The sequence below is a fragment of the Trachurus trachurus genome (genome assembly GCF_905171665.1).
Source record: "Trachurus trachurus genome assembly, chromosome: 6".
Classification (NCBI taxonomy): Eukaryota; Metazoa; Chordata; class Actinopteri; order Carangiformes; family Carangidae; genus Trachurus; species Trachurus trachurus.
In genome coordinates, this window is record NC_139897.1 from 20,211,966 (window position 1) to 20,225,303 (window position 13,338).

The 13,338-nt window shown below is 43.0% G+C and overlaps 2 protein-coding genes across 6 annotated transcripts; one reads left to right on the forward strand and one right to left on the reverse strand.

The window, feature by feature from the left end:
* Positions 1-596: 596 nt before the first annotated feature.
* Positions 597-8,871, reverse strand: fnbp4 (formin binding protein 4). Of its 5 annotated transcripts, none has more exons than XM_083974074.1 (17): positions 8,698-8,871; positions 8,051-8,125; positions 7,819-7,949; positions 7,155-7,329; positions 6,690-6,837; positions 6,453-6,555; positions 5,998-6,345; positions 5,649-5,838; positions 5,374-5,510; positions 5,186-5,290; positions 4,726-4,859; positions 3,534-3,691; positions 2,311-2,600; positions 1,938-2,046; positions 1,585-1,772; positions 1,250-1,407; positions 597-1,130 (listed from the first exon to the last, which is right to left on the reverse strand). In XM_083974074.1, exons 1-17 carry the CDS (start codon positions 8,819-8,821, stop codon positions 1,043-1,045), a joined length of 2,661 nt encoding a protein of 886 aa, XP_083830200.1. In that variant the 5' UTR covers positions 8,822-8,871; the 3' UTR covers positions 597-1,042. The 5 variants fall into 5 exon arrangements, with proteins under 5 accessions (XP_083830200.1, XP_083830201.1, XP_083830199.1 ...); XM_083974075.1 differs by having other exon boundaries at positions 3,522-3,691; positions 5,425-5,510; positions 5,992-6,345; XM_083974073.1 differs by having other exon boundaries at positions 5,992-6,345.
* Positions 8,872-9,485: 614 nt separating this feature from the next.
* On the forward strand, positions 9,486-12,412 carry LOC310987697 (seipin-like). Its single transcript, XM_083974090.1, has one exon. The coding sequence runs from the start codon at positions 9,768-9,770 to the stop codon at positions 11,037-11,039; it is 1,272 nt and encodes a 423-aa protein (XP_083830216.1). The 5' UTR covers positions 9,486-9,767; the 3' UTR covers positions 11,040-12,412.
* Positions 12,413-13,338: the final 926 nt, after the last annotated feature.

Below are 13,338 nucleotides of genomic sequence, written 5' to 3' on the forward strand. Positions count from 1 at the left end.
GATTAAGTCATATTGCACCGTGGTACATGCTTATGTAGCTCGCTTCAACACAACAGCTCATACAGTGACACAATGTCCGCATGGGCTGTTGTTTTTGCAAAAAAATCCAGTAACTTACACGAAACTTTATCGCAACATTACATGCGCCCCCACTGCCTTTTGTTGGTGCTAACATTAGCATTAGCTGCCTGCTTCAATTGCTTCTATTGCTACCATGCTGTTGGCAGCGTGTACAACGTTTTCGTCAAGTGTTGACAGCCACTTACCTCGGTTACATTTTAATTGCACCTTCAAACCTTCAATACAAAAAAAAGAGAGCCGGTATATAAACAAAATGACCGAAAATCAAACTTGTTGGGCTACTACAAGTGGAACAATCTTTCTCCAAGTAGGCGACGTATGTTACCAGGCAACAGGTTGTATCAACAACGTCACGGTTGCCATGGAGATGCCCACCCAAAGAAGCAGCTCTCAAACCAGGAAACAAAAACAAAAATGTAGGAGTGTGTAAAACAATTTTTCTTATACAACATTTAATAAAAAAAAATCAGTGCATGTCAAACCACACAAAGAGAGACTGGTCATTGCAAAAAAAACCATTTAATAACGTTTTTACAAAATATACAAGCTCGGTGACATTCCCTCCCCTTTCCGAAAACATGGCTTAACCCACTATACATTTTTATGTACACAGTTGTAAAAATGTTCAATAAAATAGATGATCCCTCCAAACAAACTGTGGCGGTCATCTACAAGGCGGTGTTGTTCACCACTGACAGACTACTAAACCCAAGACATTTGGCACATTTACAATTTTGGCTACAAAAACAGGACAAAAAAAAAAAAGGACATTCAACCCCTCTGGTGAATGGCCTGCCATGTGGGGGGCCTTTACATGTCTGCATCATGAGCATGAAAAATGGTAGAAAAAGTCCACAGACCACTGAACAAAACTTAAAAAAGGGGGGAGGATGACTTTATGGTAGTGACAGGAGTGGATTTAAAAAATGTGGAGTGGGCATTTTATGACCCGGGCCAGATGTTACGTGCTATTCAACTTCCGTTTCTTCAGTCGCTGCCGCCAGTCATCGGGAAGGATCTCAAAGTTGGCATTCTTTGATGCTTTTCCTCTGGAGAAATAAAAACACAACAACATTTAGCTTGAGGTTACCAAAATGGAAACAAATAACTCATCAATTTTAACCATTGCATTTTTTGACTGCTAAGATGATGATGTGTGGACACGTACGTCGTGAGCTGCTGTTGTTTCCAATCCTCGATACTCTTCTTGTTGAGCAGGTCTCTGTCTTCGTCACTGGAGCTGCTCTTCTCTTCCTCATCCAACTCTTTCTGGATGCTCTGCCACTTCTTCACCAGGGAAGGCATTTTGGTCTTACTCTTCTTTGACTGCAGAGCAATTCAGGAAAAAAACAGCTGCAGTTTCTTTTCTGTGACATTTAACATTTGGCATTATAGAGACATGATATGCTGCAGATTTATGACGAATATTGATAGTGTTAAAACAAAGCTTTCTCTACTACAGTCTTGTGACACTTCAAGTGTAATGTAAACTCCAATACTAACCTTGTCCTTTTTGGTTTTCTTGGTCTTGTCTGCGGGCGGGGCTTTCGGAGGTTCGAAGGGCGGCTGGGATGGTGGCAGTGGTGGTTGAGGAGGTAGGGCCGGGACGGGTGGGAGCGGGGGTTCACAAGGAACCACGGGAGCAGCGACAGCCGGCACACCCCAGTAGGCAGTTGCTGCCATGAGAGGAGCTGTAGGCAAAGAGAAACCTTAGTATTATGGCATAAACAATTACATTTTGCTTCCTGTTTTTTTCTTTTTAGCAATTGGACATAGATTATAAGGGAAAGCAACAAAAATTCCCCATCACATAATTTATAACAGAAATGACAAATATGTCTTTATTATCTGCTTACCTGCACTGGCAGCAGGCTGGGTGTAGAGAATGGGACTGCTGCCAATAGTAATGGCTTTATTCATCTGACTGGCTTTACGTTTCTGACCTTTCCCCGATGACTCTGCAATCTGTGTGACAAGAGTGACAAGAAATTCATGATAAATTCAATGATGAAAATAATGAACTTGCCTACTCTGATTGAAACATGTAAAATGATCAGTCAGAATATTAACAGATATAGACTTATTGAGGAAGGAGGAAATTTGATAGGGTGCCCCAGTGGGTCACCATGTAGGCTTAGTGCCAATTGCAGTGGCCTTGGGTTTGAATCCAGCCTCTGTCCTGTCCTAATAAAGGCAAAATAGCCAAAAGAAAGTTGATTATGCCAATACCTTCAAAGCATTTGGAGGTAAAGGAGGTCTCCCACTGCCGTCTTCCTCAGTTCCAGGGGCTGGAGGCTCCCCGTCATTATCATCATCCATCTCCATCTCCACCTCCATGATCTCTCCATCACTGTCAGGGGGTGGAGGAGGGGGAGGGGGCGAGCCAGGGGGAAGGGGTGGAGGTGGGGGGTAGTTGGAAGGTGGAGGAGGTGGGCTGTCAGGAAGAGGAGGTTGGGCTGGGGACCAAAATGCACTGGGCTGCGGGGGTGCTGGTGGGGCAGTAGCAACAAAAGTAGATCCTGTTTTTGAGACAGGGAAACAACAAAGGGGACGAACATGGGGACAGTTTATTATTTGCAGCAAAGCAGTGCTGAAGGAGACAGTTCAGATTTTTCCTCTCAAAAATCACTTAAGAAGAGACCTGACAACAGATTTGACACCCTGTCTATTGTGTCTTGACATTGTGATTTTATTCTTGCTGTTGTGTTTTAAAGCAGAAGTGAGTGATATATTTGTGTTAATATAAGTCTTAAATAGTTATATCTTCCGACAGCAATCACTTACATAGAGTGTTTGGACTGAAACACGGGTCTCTCAGTCCCTCTGCTCTGCTCTGAGCCGAAGAGAAAACATTTATCGTATCCTACAGTTTTTATCCAATGAGGAGAGAGAACGGCATGCAGGGCTGTGTGTGCAGCCAAGGAACGCCGTGAATGTGGTGACGTAGCGACGAGGACTGTTATGGTGCGTTCAAGGAAACTCGTATTTTTCCGACCGTGAAGTGGTACCAGTTCGATCTGGTACGAGTTCACCGGTCGGAAGTTACGAGTGGCCGTTATAGTGACTTTCACCGGTAAAACAGGTCGGAAAAACACGAGTGGGTTGCCTGGAACGCTACAAAGTCGTAAGTTGTGACTTGAAGCTGTAATTTACGATTTCAAAAGCCTGCCTGGAACGCAGCATTAGCGAAAACGACCGGATCACTCACTTCTGCTTTAAGAGTGTGAAACTTTGTTATTGTTGTTTGAAAGGCTGCTTTTGTGATGATGTTTTTATATATTTGTTATGTGCTTGTCTGTATTAGATGTTATTCATTCGTTCATGTTATTTGTTCCTACAGATGAAATTTAGCTAGTAGCTAATTCTGGTACGGCTGAGAGCTGTGCACTGTCCCTGTTAAATAAACAAATAAGACACGGCAGCTGTATTAATAGACAGACCTGTAGCCCCACCAGAGGATGAAGACGATGTTTTCGCATCTCCTTGACCGGACGTCTGCGTCTGGGTCCCTTGGCCGCCTTTCGGGTCTTCCTCCTTGTCCTCTTCTGCTGGGAAATCCCACTGGGATTCACCGGTCCGGTCCTTCACATAGAAATACCGCCTGTGCTCTCTAAAGAGTGGGACAACAGAGATAGAAGGCAAGAGTCTCAACGGCTGGCCTGGCAACTGGCTGAGTGACATGATACCCTGGGACTGTAGGGCAAGGGAGTGGACATAGTGGCCACAGTAAAGGGGCAGTGGTGTTGACGTGGACGGCAACTTTAGCCATCCAGAAGAAGAGCCCAATTAGAGTGTGGCTATGAATGTGGATAGGGGACCCACCTTGCTCTTAAAATCAATAAAGCAAAAACAAATCATCTTTAGGTCCTGAAAGTAGCATTCAGCAGCTCACACCATGGTTGTCACATTTGTTCCTTTTTAGACAACCATTCCCACCCAGACACAGGAAGTCGCCAGGGAGGAAGTATCATCATCATCATCATCATCATCATCATAATCATCATCATCAACAAACATAGGTCAGAAAATAACAAGCACACAATCAACTCGTTTCACATCAGAAAGAAGAAAATAAAAAAACAGGAAGACATATGAAATAGAGTTGGTCTGACCTGCTGGATTCCCGTCATTGCTCCATCTTCACCTTTTATTTGATGCGTGACACTCGTCGCTTTCCGGGGCATCACTCTGTCTGCATTGCTTTCTGGGGGTTGTAGTCCTGTAAAGTTCAAAGCTCCCCGACGGAACCAACCTTCTTACCATACCCCCCACCCCCTCCGCCCTCCCCAAATTTCCTCTGATTGGACCCATAACCAGTCTACATCTGCCCTCACAACAAAAGGGCTCAACAGTCTGTTATGGGGAGAGGGAGTCCTCTCTGTGGCAGGTATATTTTTACAGGAAGCAGGCTGGCCCTGAGTGGATGCTCCCTTATCAGTGCGTGCAAGGCAGAGTGCCAGGATTGCATCTTAGAAACCTGAAGAGTCTGTTTCTGGTAATTGTTTCAATCCACTCGAACTCGTTAAGCTTCTCCCCAAGTCATGTTACAAAGTCTGCAACCTCGGCAATAACGGGGTGTAGTCACACGGTAAGATTTGTGGGGGACGAGGGAGTTTAGAGGTGTGAAAGGTAAGGAGCGCGTACCTGTCCCAGTGGCAGGACCAGCCTTTAGGGGTGGCGTTAAGTTCGTAATATTTTATGTGTTCGGCAGCTTCCTGCAGCCTGCGGCGAAGATAGACCCCGTTCAGAGCGCCTTCCCTCCAGTCGGCGATCCTAGTCTGGAAGGAAAATATCAAAAATAAAAGGCAAAAAGGAGAAAGAGAGGGGACAAAAGGAGACAAGAGTGAGATAAAAACCCAGAAAGAGGTAAAGGAATAAAGAGATACAAGAGCAACAAGATAGATGAATAGCAGTAGAATAATTACAGTGAGCTTCCAGAATGACACCATGTGATGGATTATTATGAGAATTTTAAATATTAAGTACTACCACATGGCTGTGTGTAAAAATGATATGAAATAAAATTAAGCATTAAATATTTTATAAGTCTCACAGAGATCACTACAACTGGAAGCTACGGTTATATTGCAAACCATCCTCTCACCTCAGTTTGTAGCAGAAGCAACTGGAAGTTTGAAATCGCCTTTTTATTGATCCCGAGGAACTCCATCTTGCTGGTTAAGGTGTTGGCTAATTCTCCAATCTGAAACTAGATATTTTTTCAGGATTACAAAATGTACTTAGAGAGACTGCAATAATTATTATGGTTAGTAATAGTAACATTGCTGTTACTTTGAGCTCGGGCGTTTCCACTTTGAGCTCTGATGTGTCTTCTTCCTTTACCGAAGTTTTTGAAACAGTTTTTTCTTCAGCATTGTCCGTTTCCTTTTCTTCTCCTTCTGCCACATTCTCCAGGACTTTAGGGGGTGCTATAAGACACAAAAGTTGGATTTAAGAATGCAATCATTTCTGTATGAAAGCACTGCTTTGTAGGATCTCTTTAATGTAATTTACTAAACTATCACACACATCACCCAGCACTAGCACATGTTAACATTTCAGCTTACCGGTCTCTGCGTTGTCCTGTACATCTGAGCTTCTGCTGTTAGAGTCTGGGCTGGCAACAGAGGGGAAGGCAGTCTTCCAGCGGTTTTTCTTTAGCAGAAGAGCACGAGAACTAGAGGCCTCTTGACTTGTCTCAGAACATGGACTGGACGCCCCAGTACTCCCATCCTCCTCCAGTGCGCGGAGTTCAGCCTGGGAGTCAGACATTAGAGAGAGGTTAAAACCAGGTCATGCTTACGTGAATATGTTACTAATGTAGAAATGGCACCACTGTGCAATCTAAGACAACTTCAATGTCATTCCTGTCAGTTATTTAAGTTGCAAATATAAAATCTGGCTTCTCACCCCTACCTTTTTCCTCTCCAGAGCCAGTTCCAACTCCATTGTATCTTCCTCAGGCTCGTCCTCACCATCTGAGTTGTCTCCCGACTGCTTCTTGGCAGACACATCCTTTTGGACAGTGGGAGCTGAATCCGTGTCACGGAGAGGGGTGGTGGAGGGGGATCCCGCAGGGCGTGCACCCTCTCCGTCAGAATCCAAACTGTTCTCTGGCTCATCCAAACCTTTAATTAGCTTTTTTCTCCATTTTTCTTCTGCCTCTTTAACTTCAGAGGGGATCAGAGGACCGAGCAGGGATGCAGCCACTCCACGGCGCTCCTCCTCTTCGCTTGTTAGCCCCACAACACTCTCAATTACCTCCTTTTGGACAAAACAACAAAGTAATACATTAAAACTCATAATAAGACTCTTTAAATGCCACAGAATAAAACTGATTCACATTTGCATAGGACTTCAATGAAACTTGCCTTTGCTTTGGTCTCTTTCACTGTTGTCGGTGCCGCAGCATTAGCAGCATTTTCCTCAGTGTAATAACCTCCACGGACTGTGCCATTGCCATTGACACTAGAGCTTCAAAGAAACATACATAAAACATCACACACAAATACATCTCTGAAGTGGGAATAAAACCAAGTGTACTTCAGATTATGTAGTTATACCAGGCTTCTGTCAATATGCCCTGTCTTTCTGTCAGTCACTCTTACCTGTTGGCACTTTTCTCCAGGCTTTGCACCTGATCAGCTAAATAATGTGGCAGCTCCCAGGAAACCTCGTTGCTCACAGTGTTCCAGTAGTAGTAGCAGCCAGAGTTGTCGTCCCATACTTCCTGCCAGTCACCCATCTCTACACCCACTGCAAAACAGCATATGCACGAGATGCTACGTGACAAATACAGCAAATTTGAGATGACATATTATGCACACACTCTCTTCCCATAAAAACCATTCATTTCTAGGGTATAACCTGATTACTATTGTGCAATAGCTAGCTCTACTGTACTCTAACAAAGCAAGAGCATCATACCAAAGAAAAGAAAAGCCTAGATTGTAACAATGTATTTGTTCAAACATGAGAGCTTCAGTGCAGTAGGAGACCTCGATGTAAGTACTAAGTACATCTATTGAACTGGGAGTGCTAGGTCTGCATGTAAGGGAGTTGTAGGTAGTTACCTCCAGCTAGTGAGTACTGAGTGTTGTACTCAAAATCTGTACTTTGCTGCTTCTGTTCTTCACCAGCAGCTGGCTGCTGAGCGCTAACCTCAGGTCTGGGTGGGGTAGCAGTTGGGACTGAAGGATGAGATGTTGCATCATCTGGAGTTGGCTGGGTGGTGATTGCATCAATTTCCTGTGATGGTAAAATAACAACAGTAATCAATTTTTTTTCTGACAATAACTCGGATCAAAATATTAACAGCAGTCTTGTAAGCACAAGTCTTCACACAGATAATATGATTAATTTATTGATAAAAGAAAAAACTAGGCCCGGAAGACCAAAATTTGCAGGCTGCTTAGATCTGAGATGGACTATAGCCATACAAATATTTTAAAATACTTTCCTTTGTTGTACAACCAACAGTGTGTAATGTTGCATGATATAATAGACAGGAGAACTCAGCTTTGTCTCTTTTGTCATTATTATACCAAGTTTACAGGAGAGGTTAGAAGGAATTCATTTTGTCACCCAGATTTGAACCAGGAAAATGCATTTCTATACAAGTAATGCACCTCAATACATTATAAAAAACAACTGAGTTAGTATGTCGCTCATGTCCTTTTCCTTATGTTTCACAATCAGTGACCAAAACAGGGGGTGTGCAGCGTAATATTTACTCACAGCCATGAAATTGGCCAGTGTACTGTCGATGTCTCCCGGCTGGTTGTGTTGAGAATTCACAGTCGATCGCTGTGAGTCTCCAGCATCCTCTTCATCACTATCCTCATAGGCGCCAAGCAGGGACAACCCCTCTACAGATGGGAGACAAAAACAACATGGTTTAATCACAGGACAAGCGTTACTTGTTTCCACTGCCTGAAACACACACATAAAGCACATTTGGTGACCTTACCTGTGGCCTTTACTGCAGGAGCTTTCATGTTGGTGCGTCTCAAGAATTTGTGTGCATCAACCTCCTGCTGTTCGTCTGCAATTCACATCAGTAGATAGGTTAATGTTGAGCTTTATGTTAAACAGCAGCGAGATATTTCATCCTGACGTCACACAGTAGCTAACAGCTAACGGGTGGAAACCAATGTGTTTTTGCCCACACGAGCCCTGTTTTTACAATCCAAGGGCGAAGCAAATATAACGTAGCAGTATTTATGTGTAAACTGTGTCAATTGCGTGTGGGTTTAGCGGCGCAGTCATTTGCTATAAGCCTATAAATATTTGGCAAGTCACCAAAACCTGCTAGCTTATTATCCGCTAGCTTAGCAAGCTAGCAGCTAGTTTCTGGTGTATCCGCTACATGCAAAAATGAAGGTTTCGTATCTTGTGCTAAGGTCACTTGTGTATTTTTGTACACATCGTATTCATTTACATCAAATTTTAACTAATTAAATCCCTTACTATTATTGAGTGAATTATTTTCTTTAACAGGCGAGCCCACCCATCATGCCGCGACCATTTAGCCTTCAGCTAAGTTACCTTACCCTGATGCTAACGAGCCACTGAGATAACACCGTCTTTGATAACACGTTTAAAAAACAAACATACCGTCAGATCCCGAGGGTGCTTCGTCTTTATCTCCCGTGTTTCCACTGCGGAGCCCAGGAGGTGAAAGCTGTAGGATTGTTCTCCGACCGACCGCTCCTCCTGTGAGGCGAGTTTTCTTACCCATCCCTGGTCTGACGGCCTCGGCCTGACTGCTGCCTTCGCTGGCGTCGTCGTTGTCGCGACTGATGCTGCGTTCGACGTCACTCGGATTTTACGACCTCCTATTTGGAAAATTGCGACCGAGCGCCCCCTCAATCAAACAATGAAGAGAGCGATAGAGAGAAAAAACAAAAAGAAAATAATTAAATAAAAAAAATAAAGAAAAGAAAAGAAAAAATCTACCCCGACTAGTTGTCTGACGTCACACACGCACCTGTGCAGAACCACAAAGTCAACAATAAAACATCTATTTAAATGCATTTTAATATCAAAATACATTACGTTACAAAGATGCAACATTTACATACGGTTGCAGATTAGCCTACCTTCTGATGTTATGGACACAGTAAATTCATCTTGTCATTTCTCTTCGATTTTAAATGATCTGTTTCATTATTTAAAAAACAAACAAACAACCTACATAATCTTTCTCGTAATTGTATTATCATTATTATTATTGAAAATGAATCATAATGAACATTAACAACAACAATGAACACCTTTCAGCAGGGCATCGGAATTTTCAACTGGGAGCTTCCGAGTTCCGAGTTGTCTTGAACGCAGCATGAGCGCCGCCTGCCAGAAGAGCACCGCGTGCTCTTCCGGGTCGCGCACGGGGTCATGTTTTGTTTCGCAGCAGCAGCAGGAGCCGAGTCCAGCTAAGTTGCTAACGAGCTTAGACACTTTACGACCATAGCGTTAGTAGAAGACACCGTCGTTACATCTATAGAAGCGAGGTCATTGTGTTTTTCGTTCTTTCTTCCAACATTTTTTCTTTGTTTCGCTCTTTTTTACGAGTGTTCAGAACCAAAAGCTAACACCCGGAATCTCGAGTGTGTAGCTCAATAGGCGTAACATGGGAGGGTGAAGATAAGCAATTAGCTACAGTTTGGACTGGGAGCCTCCCATCAATGTCTGAACGCAGGGATCCAGCACAGAGGCAGCAGTCGGCGGGGCTCGAAGGAGGAATAAGTAGCCAAACCAGGACCAGGAGAAGATCCGGAGCCAGCGGGTCAGAATCGATGGGGGCCAAGATGGGTCCCGTTCTCCACTGGATGCACGATGTGGCATCTGTGACTCTCCTCAAAGCCCGACGGACTCTGTTTCAGGCTGCCATCCTGTTATGTGTCCTGGGTCTGCTGCTCTGGGTGTCCATCTTCCTCTACGGGAGCTTCTACTACTCCTACATGCCCACCGTGAGCTTCTCCACGCCCGTGCACTTCTACTACTCTTCTGATTGTGAAGCTTCAGAGCAAGCCCCACTGTGTTCATTTCCCAAAGCCAACATCTCTTTCATGAAGAACGAGAGAGACCAGGTGATGGCTTTCGGCCAGCCTTATCGAGTCTCTTTGGAGTTAGAGATGCCAGAGTCTCCTGTGAATGAAATGCTGGGTATGTTCATGGTCAAGATGACTTCATACACCAAGGGTGGGAAGGCTGTCTCATCAGTGGGGCGATCAACGATGCTTCATTACCGCTCCAGCCTCCTGCAGACCCTCAGCACTTTCCTCTTCTCTCCTTTGCTCCTGAGTGGGATGGCTGAGCAGAAGCAGCTCATAGAAGTCGAGCTCTTCTCAGACTACAAGACGAATGCTTATCAACCCACTGTTGGCGCTGTCATTGAGATCCACTCCAAGCGAGTGCAGATCTACTCATCTCAGCTCCGCATCCATGCCTACTTCACTGGTATACGTTACGTTCTGTACAACTTCCCCCTGACATCTGCAGTGATCGGCGTGGCCACCAACTTTGCCTTCCTGAGTGTCATCGTGCTGTTCAGCTACCTGCAGTTCATCTGGGGCGGGATCTGGCCTCCAGACCAAGTGAGAGTCAGAGTCATGATAGGAGACAACACCCGAATCCAGCAGAGGAGAGAAGAGGTCCGGAAGCGCATGGAGAGGGAAAATTCGCAGAAGGAACTTGATGTTCCCAAAGTGATCGGCTCTGTGAATGAATCTGATTTCCAGGGAAGCGACACAGCGGCTGAAGTGTCATCAATGAAGCCCTCAGTTATCTCCGATGCCTCTGGGGATGATGCGCCACCAGATACCAAGGAGAAAGAGTCTCATGACTCTGAGGGGCCTGGTGAGAAAGGTGGCTCAGATGTGTTGGATGGATGCCCCCTGCCTCAACAGGGCGAGACAACGCTCCGCCAGAGACCTGGGCCCTGGATGAGCCTGTGAATCATGTTGCTGCACGTGCTTAAAGTGTATGATAATATGTCATATAATTTCCCATCACTCCTCAGCATATGGGAAATAACTTGGCAAAAGTTAGATTCAGTCGGCACAAGTAGAGGTGCATGAAAAGAGTAACTACCTGTGTTGTTTTAGCTAACAAACTTCAGCTTATTGTCTTGTCTTGATAAGTTTACCTCATTGTATCTTTGACTTCTGCTTACGTCTCTCTGCTTAATGTCCGAAAAGACCACAGCACTGTTACTGTCTTATGTTTGTGCCACTTGTGTTTTTTGATTGTGCCCTTTTAAGGAGGTGGCTACATTCCAGTCCGTCTTGTCCAACAGTATACATAGTCAACAGGGATCTGGCACTACAATCAGCCGTTGTCTGACAATTTAACACGCCCTTTTTAAGTCAGTTGAACCTGTTTGTTACATTGACATTGTTACATTGGTCTGTAGGGTGATACTTGGTCAAATTCATGGTCAGCCTACTAAACTCAGACACATCCTGACAATCCCTCCATTAAAAAAAACACAAGTAGATATTATTGACTCTAACTCACCAGTTCAAAGTTAAATAGAAGTGGAGAGTTGATTGTTTCTGAATGTAGCTGCAAACAAAAATGTCAATCTGGATTTAGAAATTCCTTGACTGGTTCACAGCCTTTTACATGCACACACATACAGTATATGCCTTGTGATTTCTTTTTTCCAGAAGTGCTCTCAGCAATTTGATTTGGATAATTTGCTCCAAAAAGAGTCTTTGTTTTTAATAACTTCCTAGAAGTAGATTCCCAAAAAAAAGTCCAGCCTGAGGAATTAAAGGAATTTATCCCATTTATTTTTTGTTCTCTCAAATACAGACGTTCAGTCTCAGTGTGGCACATCAATTTAGGGGTTAAACACTTTTACAGAGTTGGTTTCCATTCCATTTTTATTCAGTATCTGTTACTGTACAGTTTACACTCTTTGGTTTTAAGTTGTGGAAATTGTATTTATTTGTGTGTTTTCATTACAATAAATAACCAGGATATTTTAGATGGGTATTTTGAGTAATATAAGTCTGTTAACAGGTCGGGTCATTAAACATATCCGTAACCTCAAGGACCATACAGTATGAGTGCGATAAGGGGAGTTAGTGTTATGAAGTTGGCTCTTGTTGCTAAAGCTAATGATGATAAGTGTTGCAATTGTTGGGGGTATTGCTCAGCCTCCATGTGTCTAACCTACAATTCAATGGAGTTTAGGGTTCAAGCAAGTATATGTAAAGGTTTATTCAAGTTGTGTTGATGTAGGATTTGTACCAAAGATATTAATATGAAGCGCTCACGATTTGTCATCTTGAATTCTGTCTTTTAGGATGTTCTTCTAAATGCCTCTGAAGTTAAATGTTATTTAAGCACTTACACCTTATTAAGCAAATAAAAACATACAGCAGTGCACGTTTTTCTTTAATGTCTCTTACACAAGTCATATCCCTTGTTGACAGGGTTTGTAATGAACCATACTTTTATACAGACTCAAATGAAAAATGTATGCCATTATTATTTTTATTATTTAAAATGTGCATTGTTTGACACAAAATATATTTAATACTTGTATTCAAGATAAATGCGTTCAGCATCTAGTATGAGGCTATGCTTTAACTATGCATGCCCTTTATACACAAGATAATCAAGTTTCATTGCCATAAATCAAAATGATAAAGATAGCTAAACCAAGATTATACTTCCATATATGTCCAGTTTGTGGAGCATTTTATTTATATTCTTCATACTTTAGGATCACATTATCTTCTGCAACTCATTCAGGATCTTGTGAGTCAACACATGGAAGTGATATGAGGATATTTTCAGATTTGTGGTTGTGACAAGGCACCATAACAGCATGCATGAGTTTTATCTTTGATGTGCAAAATACGTTTGAATCATAAAACAGAAATCTATCTTTATATATTAGCATGTAGAAATCATACCATACACCAACGTGTTGTTCCCTTGAATAGGAAGCTGAATGTAAGATAAAGATGCAGTTACGGTAGTTCAGTGTGTAGCCTACACGCTGTTATAAATAACCATATCCCCAGTAAAATGGCTAAGCAGCCTATTTATATATCTCATTGTAAAGATCTAAAAATTATGCAAAATGTGCAAAAAGATATATTCAACAATGAAATGGAGTCTTGTTTACTGAACATCTGTCTGGTACATTGAGGAATGAGAGAGCTGCATTTACGATCTGTTTCAAATCAAAACCGTGGTGATGATATTAAGGCCCATTAGCAGCCTTTATTCAAAGCC